Genomic DNA, 12,910 nt, shown 5'->3' with positions numbered 1-12,910 from the left:
AAAAAAGGCACATGCATCAATGTATACATCTTGAATCAAATTTCCATGACCTCCCCCGCCCTGACAAATAAATAAAAATAAAGCTTTTTACACTCCCACCATGGCTCTTGAAGTGTGGCATAAACTCCCAGCAGATGTGGTTGGAAAATGACCAGTAAGTGAAATCACACATACCTGGGATACACATACACTCACCTAAAGAATTATTAGGAACACCATACTAATACGGTGTTGGAACCCCTTTTGCCTTCAGAACTGCCTTAATTCTATGTGGCATTGATTCAACAAGGTGCTGATAGCATTCTTTAGAAATGTTGGCCCATATTGATAGGATAGCATCTTGCAGTTGATGGAGATTTGAGGGATGCACATCCAGGGCACGAAGCTCCCGTTCCACCACATCCCAAAGATGCTCTATTGGGTTGAGATCTGGTGACTGTGGGGGCCATTTTAGTACAGTGAACTCATTGTCATGTTCAAGAAACCAATTTGAAATGATTCGAGCTTTGTGACATGGTGCATTATCCTGCTGGAAGTAGCCATCAGAGGATGGATACATGGTGGTCATGAAGGGATGGACATGGTCAGAAACAATGCTCAGGTAGCCCGTGGCATTTAAACGATGCCCAATTGGCACTAAGGGGCCTAAAGTGTGCCCAGAAAACATCCCCTACACCATTACACCACCACCACCAGCCTGCACAGTGGTAATAAGGCATGATGGATACATGTTCTCATTCTGTTTACGCCAAATTCGGACTCTACCATTTGAATGTCTCAACAGAAATCGAGACTCATCAGACCAGGCAACATTTTTCCAGTCTTCAACAGTCCAATTTTGGTGAGCTTGTGTAAATTGTAGCCTCTTTTTCCTATTTGTAGTGGAGATGAGTGGTACCCGGTGGGGTCTTCTGCTGTTGTAGCCCATCCGCCTCAAGGTTGTGCGTGTTGTGGCTTCACAAATGCTTTGCTGCATACCTCGGTTGTAACGAGTGGTTATTTCAGTCAACGTTGCTCTTCTATCAGCTTGAATCTGTCGGCCCATTCTCCTCTGACCTCTAGCATCCACAAGGCATTTTTGCCCACAGGACTGCTGCATACTGGATGTTTTTCCCTTTTCACACCATTCTTTGTAAACCCTAGAAATGGCTGTGCGTGAAAATCCCAGTAACTGAGCAGATTGTGAAATACTCAGACCGGCCCGTCTGGCACCAACAACCATGCCACGCTCAAAATTGCTTAAATCACCTTTCTTTCCCATTCTGACATTCAGTTTGGAGTTCAGGAGATTGTCTTGACCAGGACCACCCCCCTAAATGCATTGAAGCAACTGCCATGTGATTGGTTGACTAGATAATTGCATTAATGAGAAATAGAACAGGTGTTCCTAATAATTCTTTAGGTGAGTGGATATGTATCCTAAGATAAGAAGGAAATACAAGGGCAGACTAAAGGGACCATGAGGTCTTTTTCTGTTGTCACTCGTCTAGGTTTCCATTCTCCTCACCATCTTCTCAGCATAAGCTCCCCATCCTGGTGCCCTAATAATGTCACCCCCAATAATGTGCCTGCTGTGCTACCCGCTGTCCATAAATACTGCACTGTATAAATATTACTGCCAGATAGATAGTACCACACAGAATATGCCTCCTACAGTAATTAGTGCCACAAAGCATGTCCTAAAAGATAATTGTGCCAAGCAAACAGTACCCCTCACACCTCTCAAAAAATAGTAGTGCCCGGGTAGTGCTTCCAAAAAAAAATGTAAGAAGCAGAGTGCCCCCAATAGTAATAGTGCCCCAAAACAATTTATCCAGAAGTAACTGTGCAACCAGAATGCCTTCAATAGTGCACCTCCAAAAGTCCCACGAATAGTAATAATTCTGCCCATGATGCGCCAATTAGTGCTCTCCATAATGTCCCCATAAGTAACAGTGCCCAATAGCGACACTAATGGCAATAATGCGCCCCTCTGAGTGCCCTAATTCGCATTAGTGCTACCCATTAGTGTCCCAAAATTAAGTGTACCAGACACAGGCCGCTTTAATCTGCTGCCTGAACTGCCTGTGGCCCAGCGGGCAGGTCTACCCACTCATAAGGTACTGACCTACAGTGGACTGTAATTTAGGAGGGTGCAGGGCAGGGAGAAACGGGCTCTTGTGCCTCACTGCAGTATTCAACTGTATCCCTGTGATGAGGGAAAAAAAAAAAAATAATAATATGGTCCTCAATACGGAACACTGTATTATGGACTGATACAGTGCTTCTAGAGCAGAAGAGAGGAAACTCTGGCCCGCGGAATCATTTCATATGGCCCCCAGCTCCCTGCCATAGGGACTATAAGACCATTTTTTCCCCCAAGATTGGAGGAAAAGTGCCAGTGTGTCTTATAGTCTGAATGTTAATGACCGCTTCCTAATAGAAGTGGTCATTAGCATTAGAGAGGCAAGTGAAAGGGAGTGCGCTGCACTGGCTGTACTCACCTTCCCTGGTCTTCTTCAGGGACCCATGCTGCGTCCTGACATAGGACACAGAGCGGGGTCTGTTAGAGTGTCTGGAGGTAGTGCACTTAAACGGAACCTGTCATCAACTTTATGCTGACCTCACTGAGGGCAGTATAAAATAGTGACAGAAATGCTGATTTCAGCGGTGGGTCACTCGTGAGCTAAAAGTAAGTGGTTGCTGAGAACCAGCATCATAATCATTACAGCTCAGGCCTTGAAAAGAGTCAAATCTACCTGAGAAGAGTCATGGTTATCCATAATCTCCTGCTCTCCTGCTGATGATTGGCAGTTCTCTCCTAGAGAGAAAGGGAGAAAACTATGTAGAAGACTGTCAGTCATCAGCAGGTGGGCAGGAGAGCAGGAATTCATGAATGACCATGACTCTTCTCAGGTGGCCGGGACTCTTCTCCAGGCCCAGTCTACAATGATTGTGATGTTGGTTCTCGGCAACCACTTACTTTTATCTTATAAATGACCGACCCCTGAAATAAACTCACTTGTCTCTACGTTATTCTGCCGTTAGTGTGGGCAGCATAAAGGTGATGACAGGTTCCCTTTAAGCGCGCTATGACCAGAAGCTGTGCGCCGTCAGGTCACAGTACACAGCAGGACCCAGAAGAAGCGATGCAGGGAGTCCTGGATCCGCAGCACCACCTGAAGCAGGATAGGTAAGTTTAGTTTTATTTTTGTAACATCTGATCTGAGGTCTGATGGGGTCTGGAGGGTTGGGGAGGGGGTGTCCAATCTATGGCTCATTGAGGCTGGGGGGTCCGATCTGAGACTGATCAGATCTGATCTGTGGGTTCCAATTTAAGGATGATTGGCGCTTGGGAATCCGATCTGAGACTGATTAGATCTGATCTGGGGGTCTGATCTGAGTCTGATGGGGGCTCTGAACTGAAGCTAATTGGGTCTGATCTGAGTCTGATGGAGAATGGGGGGTCTGATCTGAGGCTGATCTAATTATAGCAGTCTAATTTTTAAAGGGTTTCTACCACCAGATGCGCTAATGTCAGCACTACATAACAGTATGTTTTTTACATTTCTCCCTGCAGCCGTTCTGATAATTTCATATTATAAAAGTGCTTATTTTATCAGAACGGCTGCAGGGAGAAAGGTAAAAAACACACTGTTATGTAGTGCTGACATTGGCGCATCGCTACTGTCAGCACTACATAACAGTATTTCTGGTGGTAGAAACCCTTTAAGTTGTACATTTTGTATGACCCGCGAACGATGTTACATATATCCAAATGGCCCTCGACAGCAAAAAGGTTCCCCACCCCTGTTCTAGAGGAAAACTAGGTCCAATCTACAGCATCCAATGCAAATCCAATCAAATACTATCTAGTTTTTTGTTCCAGTCAGGCCTCATGCACATGAACGTATTTTCTTTCCGTGTCCGGTCTGTTTTTCTTGCAGACCGTATACGGAACCATTCATTTCAATGGGTCCGCAAAAAAAAAACTGAAGTTAATCCATGTGCATTCCGTTTCCATATGTCCATATTTCCGTTCCGCAAAAAAAAAAGAACATGTCCTATTATTGTCCACATTACTGACAAGGATAGTACTGTTCTATGAGGGGCCAGCTGTTCCGTTCCGCAAAATACCGAATGCACACAGACGTCATCCAAATTTTTAGAGGATCCGTTTTTTGAGAACCGCAAAATAAATACAGTTGTGTGCATGAGGCCTTAGGCCTAGTTAACACTTCAGTGTTTGATCAGTGATTTCCATCAGTGATTGCGAGTCAAAACCAGGAATGGATCCTATGCAGGGATAAGGTATAATCGAAATATCCGTACCTGTTCTGTGCCATTCCTGTATTATTCCTGCTAGAAGTTTACAAGTAAATATCCAGCAGTCGGCAGTAAAGGCACTGCTGGGTGTTACCAGTTGTGGGCGAGTCTGACTCTGTCCAATCAGTGCTGCTGGTGTCAGACTGTGCAGAGACACACCCCCAACTGGTAACACCCATCTGTACCTTTACATCAAGCTGCTACCAATTCATTCATAAACTTCCAGTAGAAATAATAAAGGAATGGTACAACCTTGTATCATACCAGATGCTCCAGAAGTGTTATTACATGGGGGATACAAGTAGTTCCTACAAGAGACATGGCAGAAGAGGTGACAGGTCCACCCCGGGGACCACCCCACAGCTGAGAACACTTACAGCAGGGGACATTACAGAGAGGAAAATCTACATAAACAAAAATAAAAACGATATTACTATTGCATGTACATTGCAATAATACTTCAGTTGCAATGCCCTATTCATTTCATGGGATCACCCCTTTATGTGCTTATTAGGTCAATTCCTGAGACCACTTACCTGCAGGTCTACAAGCAGTCGCCTGCCTGGGACAGAGCTCACAAAGAAGTAAGGTTTCGGTTCTGCAGGGCATAATGAAAACCCCCAAACCATTGCAAGGAAGCCGCTGATAGCCACCCCCTAGCGCTATGGTATAGCTATTATTAGCGATATTATCCTACAGTATGGAAATGCGTGATGTAGGCCTTTAGCAGAATACTAATAATGATTTATTAATGTTTCTTCATAAAATAACATTTCAGGAGCACCTGTTCTTCGAACTTTGGCCAGATTTACTAATGTGTTGGCGCCAAAAAGTGGTGCAAAATGAAGCATCTAGGCCAGGGATGCCCAATTTGTGGCCCTCCAGCTGTTGCAAAACTACAATTCCCAGCATGCCTTCACAGCCTACAGAAGGCATGCTCAGCCTGCGGCCCTCCAGCTGTTGTAAAACTAAACCCGGTTTCTAAACTTTGTTCCGCCATGCTTGACGAGGAGGTGGGGCTTGGCAGAAAGGGGTGGAGCTTTATGGGAAAGAGGTGCCCCGTTTTGCTCCATAATTATGCCACAATTCTAGAGTAAACATCAGTCTCAAAGTAAGCCGACTGATAGTTGGTATAGATGCCAATGGGGCGCATATCCACATGCCATGCAGTCTTAGCATCATTTATAAATTTGCGGTTTTCATCAAAATACATAGGCCTCTCACTACTCGCTCTTAGTTTAGTTTCCATATGAAAGGTGAGCTCCTGAGAGCAGTTCACATGGGACAGTGCTGCACGGTGGCTGTGGGGGGTGCTGTTGGGCTGCTGGGTCTCACCGACTGGAGGTGTGTGGCAGTGGTCACCATGTGGTTCTGAGCCAAATTATAGCAGGGACCCACTTGAATGGACATGTTTATAGATCAATGCATGGCATGAGGATGTGCCACCCATGTCTTTTCCTATAGATTGGCAGTAGCTGGTAGTCAGAGAACCACGTCTATCATCCAGGAGGGGGGCTCTCTGAGAAATCTAGTTCTGAGCTTACGCCATGTACAGGATTAGTAAATCTAGGCCTGTGTGTTGTGTTATTCCTCCTAGAAATCTGTGATTAAATTGACACAATCAGAAGTTACCATTGGGGGGGGGGGGGGGGGGTGTCTCTATGGTCTACGCTCTCTGACTGTTCAATCAGATTATGTAGGGGAATGGTAACACTAAGTTGTCAGTGCATCCATACATTTCCAGGAGGAATAATAAAGGAACAACACAGGTCAAAGTACTAAGAAATGAGGTCACTGATTTCATGGAGAATACACTTGTTCCCAAAAACAGACATGACAGGAAAGGGGCGACAGGTTGGCTAAACAGCTGGCAAAATAGGAGATGTCATTGGAAGCCAATCATATTGCTCCTTTCATTCTGAAAAGCGCTGTGGGGGAAATGACATCTGGATTCTGAATGGTTGCTGTGGATAACTTTTCATTTGCAGTAGTTGCACTACAGCACTGCGGCTGGTGTGACACTACAACTCCCAGCAAGCTCCATTTATTCCTATAGGGCTTTAGAGAACAGGTGTGCATGCTGGGAGTTGTAGTTGTGCAGCAGCTGGAGTGCCAGAGGAGTATGGAAAGGAGAACACAAGGTATGATGCATCGCCCGGAGCCCATCAGATCTGACAGCCGACACGTCCTATGGGAGAATGAAGGTGACAGCTCAGGGACAAGTGTGCACTCACTCTGCGTAGCCCGTGCTCCACGGCAGCCTCTTGGTCTCCTTCAGGATGAGAATCGGTCTGGCGATATGGTCGGCCGAACACTCGATCTCGTCCTGCGACAGTCCCAGGAACTCAGGTCTGACATAAGGAAACCTCATAGGCAACTCCGAGCCGTTGGCATGATCAGATCCGGCGCTGCCAGCCATGATTCCTCCCATGAAATTGGCCACGGCGGATTTCATCCGAGTGAGCATATTACAGGCGGCAGGCTGGCGGGGGCAGCATGAAGCAATGAGCGGCAGCGGGCACGGGGCTCTGCATGGATCGGCCTGCCAGCTACCACCTGAGAAGCAAATAAGCCGAGGGACTGGAGCGCCAGCTCTGCAGGTTCCCAGCACTCCGCGATGTCACGGCTAAACCTCTGGTCATGTGACCCGCTCCCCGTCACGTGACCGGCTCCGGTGCTGGGAGGAGGACTCAGCCTTGGAGTAGGTGGCATCTGTGCTCCCAGGAGGCTACATCATAACGCAATGGGTTTCCTTTTGTGGGCATATAAAAATAAAACCATATATAAGGATATATCATAAACCTCTGGCACGCCAGCTGTTGTGAGACTACAACTCCCAGCATGCCCCATTCACTCCTATAAGCCAGGGAACTGTGCATGCTGAGAGTCGTAGTCCTAGAGAAAGATCAAAGGTTTTGCTCATCGGTAAGGGTCGCCGATCGCTCACGTATGGCAGAACAGGAGGCGAGATAGGCTTTCCATAGCCCATAGAATTTCTAGTATTGAATCCGTCTCGCCAGTTACCCGCTGTAACATCTGGCTGCAGTGTTTTTTAAATAAAAAATAATAATAGGCCGAAATACAGGAGTTGTCTTAGAATTTTCTCCATCAAACATGGCCATGACATCGCACAGTTCAGCAACTGGAAACCTCCCCCCTTCAGATGAATGGGGCAAGCCCCTGGATTTTCACAGGCGCTATTCAGATGAACCGGACTGTAGCCGAAATGTCTTCACAAATCTGTGTGTGAATTCACCCAAAGAACCAACGGGGGTGTAACAAAAAATATAAAATGCCTCTATGTGCAGAGGCTGATGGTTTAAAAATAGGGGCGCTTTATGGCTTTGTTTCCAGCCTTTTGAAAGGGAATGTGTCATCAGAACGTGACCTGTTCTTTTAAATCACATTTTTATGTGAAACATATTTTTTTTAAAATAAAAATGTATATATTCTGGTAACTTTTGCACTGGCTACTAGATCTAATAACAGGTCATGATTTCCTGTTCTGTAAGGCTTGTTTCACACTGCCGTGTTAGCTGCCGGATCTCTCTGCATTCCGGTATTGCTGGAAGCTACCGCATCGGCGTCCGGACCCATTCACTATAAATGGGGACCTGCGGAGATCCGGCGACCTGGCAAATTCGTGTGCCGAGGATCTCATCATGTGTGTCTCCGCAGGTCCCCATTAGAGTGAATGGGGTGCCGGGTGCTTGTCGGAGATGTCTTAACTAGGGATGAACGAACCCGTAGAAGTTCTGGTTCGGCCAAACTTCAGGTCAAAGTTCGGGTTCGAACTTCACTTTATTATTTTCAGTTATAACAGAAAATAGCATTCTTAAGACAGAATACTAATTGAAATGGCCATTGAGGGGTTAAAAAAAAAACTCACCTCATCACTTGATCGCGCAGCCAGTATCCTCTTCTTTCTGCAGGGCCTGCAAAAGGACCTGCGATGACTTCACCACGTGGTGAGCACGGTGACATCACCGCAGGTCCTTTTATCTTCATTCAGCAGGACCTGCGATGATGTCACCGCTCTAAGCACGTGGTGAGCGCGGTGATGTCATCGCAGGTCCTGAAGAGAGAAGAGAATACTGGCTGCGCGATCAAGTGGATGAGGTGAGGTTTTTTTAAATTATTTTTAACCCCTCAATGGCCATTTTATTTAGCATTCTGTCTTAAGAATGCTATTTTCTGTTATAACCATGTTATAATGGAAAATAATAAAATCACCCGAACACCAAACCCGAACTTCAGTGAAAAAGTCTGGGTTCGGGTCCGGGTACCTGAACTCGCAAAGTTCGGTATGAACCCTAGTCTTAACGCAAGTGTGAAACTAGCTAACTTTTCAGTAGCTATTACCATTATCACCACAGACAGAATTACAATGAGAAGTAACACCTCTATATGGATAACACAGGATCCACCATTCTCATTAGGTGATATTACAGCTTATCTACTCCCTCCTGACCTATACACAGGTCACAGAGCATGCCTAGAAAACCTCCCAATGAGTCAGCCCATTGTGTCTTTGGCCCAAGTACAGTAGCTGCTCTCAAAAGACAGGAAGTCTTAAAGGGGTTATCCGGCTAAAGAAAATAAGGACCTATCCTCAGAGCTGCGCTGCAACCAGGGCCGGTGCAAGGGTTTTTGCCGCCCTAGGCAAGATAAAAATTGCCGCCCCCCCCCCCCCCCTTATCAGATGATCTGCCCATATCATGACATCACATATGTTCCACCCCTTTCTCAGCTTTTAAATTAAAAGAACTGCTATGTTTCCCTTACGGTTAATCTAGCTTCTTGTAGCTGTCCCTTTTTGCAGAACGGAATTGCGGACCCGGATCCTCAATTCCGATCCTGAAAAAAATAGAACATGTCCTATTCTTGTCCGCAATAGCGGACAAGAATAGGCATATTCTCTTAGTGCCGGCAATGTGCGGTCCGCAAAATGTGGAACGCACATTGCCGCTGTCCGTGTTTTGTGGATCCGCAAAACACACACGGATGTGTGAATGGACCCTAAATGTGAGGTAAATTAGTTTCCAATGTAGTATTAATAACTAAACAATTACATAATAAACATATTGCATTGTCTACTTACCACCAGGACAATAAGATGATCAGGTCTCTGGATTCAGTCTGGCTCTGGGGACTCCCTTGTCACTCTCCCCTCCCCCCTCCTAGTCACTCTCATTCTACCCCCCCTGTCACTCTCATTCTACCCCCCCCCCCTTGTCACTCTCATTTTACACCCCCCCTTGTCACTCTCATTTTACACCCCCCCTCCCTTGTCACTCTCATTTTACACCCCCCCTTGTCACTCTCATTTTACCCCCTCCCCTTGTCACTCTCATTTTATCCCCCCTCCTTGTCACTCTCATTTTACCCCCCCCTTGTCACTCTCATTTTACACCCCCTCCTCCCTCGTCACTCTCATTTTACACCCCACCCCCCCTCGTCACTCTCATTTTACACCCCACCCCCCCTCGTCACTCTCATTTTACACCCCACCCCCCCTCGTCCCTCTCATTTTACACCCCACCCCCCCCTCGTCCCTCTCATTTTACACCCCACCCCCCCTCGTCCCTCTCATTTTACACCCCACCCCCCCTCGTCCCTCTCATTTTACACCCCACCCACCCTCGTCCCTCTCATTTTACACCCCATCCCCCCTCACTCTCATTTTACACCCCATCCCCCCTCACTCTCATTTTACACCCAATCCCCCCTCACTCTCATTTTACACCCCCCCCTTGTCACTCATTTTACACCCCCCCTTGTCACTCATTTTACACCCCCCCTTGTCACTCATTTTACACCCCCCCCCTTGTCACTCATTTTACACCCCCCCTTGTCACTCATTTTACACCCCCCCTTGTCACTCATTTTACCCCCCCCCTTGTCACTCATTTTACACCCCCCCCTTGTCACTCATTTTGCACCCCCCCTTGTCACTCATTTTACACCCCCCCCTTGTCACTCATTTTACACCCCCCCCTTGTCACTCATTTTACACCCCCCCCTTGTCACTCATTTTACACCCCCCCCTTGTCACTCATTTTACACTCCCCCCCCCCCTTGTCACTCATTTTACACCCCCCCTTGTCACTCATTTTACCCCCCCCCCTTGTCACTCATTTTACACCCCCCCCTTGTCACTCATTTTACACCCCCCCCCCCCTTGTCACTCATTTTACACCCCCCCCCCCTCCCCTTGGTCACCTCTAGTGTAGCGTGGCCGAGCGCTGTTCGGTCCGCGGTACAGGAGCATTTGTTTCTTGTACCCGGCCGGACTGAAAGGAAGTGCACACTAAGTGAGCACTTCCTGTCAGTCCGGCTAGGTACAGGAAACAAAAGCTCCTGTACCGCGGACCGAACAGCGCTCGGCCACGCTACACTAACAACAGCAGTAGCACAGGGCAGACACAGCAGGCTGCGCAGCACTGAGCCGGAGATTCTTGAGAGCATGAGGGGCGGCGCCGGCCGGCCGCCCGAACTTATATAACCAACTTTTTTTTTTTTTTTTTACACCGCAAAAGGGCGCCCCCTGCTAGATGGCGCCCTAGGCGACTGCCTAAGTCGCCTTACTGGTGGTGCCGGCCCTGGTTGCAACTAGGCCATGTGACTGGTGCACGGTGACATCACATGGCCTAGGAAGAGGCCCCGGCACTTACGGATTACCCAGCCTCTTCTAACAGCTGATCGGCAGAGGTATTGGGAATCCGGCCCCTGCCCATTTGATATTGATGACCTATCCAGAGGATAGGTCATCAATAGTAATTCCTGGATAAGCCCTTTAACATATTTTAGGCCTAGTGGCCAGTGTGAAAATTCCAGGATTATAAACCATTTTAATATACAGTAGATAATAACCTTTTTTTTTTTTTAAGTCAAAGCAAATTCGAAAAAAATCTGTTTAACGTACGAATGTGATTTTAACAGTAGGTCATTTTCTGATGACACTTTCCCTTTTCCATTGTAGAATCTGGTAGCTGTTGAAAATAACACGATTTCCCCTCTTTAGTCACTGTAAGTGGTGTTGGGTCATTGCCTGGGGAAGCACAAATACCTAATACTGTACTGGTAAATATCACTAGATGAATGACCCTTTCATTATTTCCTGAAGCTGATAAATGGACAGTATATTGACGCATTGGCAGTATGGATCTCAGCATGTGCTTACTGAAACCTGCCGTAAAATGGGCTTCTTAGTGTATTGTGAACTGTATGATGAGAACCAAAGTATTATACTGAAACAGGTTTCTTGGATTGGACAATTGTCGAGCAAATTATCAGGAATGAAGGTTAATATACAAGGGAAGGGGGAGGAACACAGTAGGTGAGGGTGGAAGCTGCTCATCTGGCTGTGTGGTGGCACCATGCTTATTTCAGGTGGTAGGCTTTCCTGAAGAGGTGGCTTTACAGATTGCTTTTGAAGGTTTGGATGTTGGGGGAGAACGAGTTCCAGAGTATGGGAGATGCATGAGAAGAATCTTGTAGACAACTATGCGAGGAACAGACAAGAGGAGAACAATGCTGCTGCTATTATATGTGCCATTTAAGGGGTTGTCTCATCTTAGACTTTGATATCGTTAGGAAATGCCATAAAAGTCAGATAGGTGCCTGCTCAAGTCTCCAGTATAGGCCACCCAAAGTGAAGGAGGGCGTACATTCACTACTCCATTCACTACTATGGGAGTTCCGAGAATAGCTGCCCAAACACAGTTTCGCAGTCGCTTCTTCTGAGGGATTCACATTATGCCTAGTACACACACAATATAAACAATCATATCTACTTATCTCTTAGGCCTGTCAAGGTGCAGACATCCCCTCCTAGATTGATAGATTGTAGAGATAGATAGGCAGATATGAGGTAGATAGATAGATATGAGATATATATGAGATAGATAGATAGATAGATAGATAGATATGAGGTGCACTGTACGGCAAATGTATTACAGATGCCCATCTAGCAGCTAATAGCTTATCTTGGGCTCTTTTCACAGTTTAAAAGACAGCAAATTGGCAGCTGCATTTGCTAATGTGAACATGATATCACAGCATTCAATGACAACACAATGATGGCCCTTTTATAAAAAAAATACCAGATACTACGCTTGCTCTCTCCTTTGCAGGTAGGTGACCTGTGTGGTCAGAAGCTACAGTAGGTATGTAGAGAGGTTCTCCAGCCTCCTCGATTCTCACAGGACACACTGGCAGGTTTATTATTGGGCATGGATTAGATAAAACTGAACAAGAACTACAAGTAGCAGCACACTGTGTTGCACAAAGAAACATGCAAACATTGAAAACATGAATAAATGTAAATTGCATTACTGCTATACTTTCTATATGAAAATTAGATTCTCTTTGCGCACATTTTTAATGAAAATTGTGTCGGGCCCATCTACCAACGACAACGTGGCATCCACAGACGGGGCCTGCACTAACAAACTCCTGGGCAATGTAGAATCCAGCTGTCTTATGCTGTAGTTAGAAGCAGGGCTGGGACAAGGTCCACCACCAGCAGAGGCTGAGCTTCTCAAGTGCGCCCCCCCCCCCCCCACCCTGCGGGCGTTCCTTGTAATTTTACCCCATCCAGAAC

General features: G+C 46.5%; 1 protein-coding gene across 2 annotated transcripts in view; it reads right to left on the bottom strand.

Annotated features, from left to right (window-relative positions):
• Positions 1 to 6,931, bottom strand: part of PPM1H (protein phosphatase, Mg2+/Mn2+ dependent 1H) — a 233,048-nt gene extending 226,117 nt beyond the window's left edge. For both annotated transcript variants that reach the window (XM_040408372.1, XM_040408363.1), the window contains exon 1: positions 6,540 to 6,931. In XM_040408372.1, coding sequence (XP_040264306.1) covers positions 6,540 to 6,772 — 233 coding nt within the window. In that variant the 5' untranslated portion in view covers positions 6,773 to 6,931. The remainder of the gene's footprint in view (positions 1 to 6,539) is intronic.
• Between the last annotated feature and the right edge of the window lie 5,979 nt (positions 6,932 to 12,910).

The sequence above is a fragment of the Bufo bufo genome, chromosome 1 (assembly GCF_905171765.1).
Source record: "Bufo bufo chromosome 1, aBufBuf1.1, whole genome shotgun sequence".
NCBI classification, from domain to species: Eukaryota; Metazoa; Chordata; class Amphibia; order Anura; family Bufonidae; genus Bufo; species Bufo bufo.
This window is presented reverse-complemented; position numbering and strand designations above follow the sequence as displayed.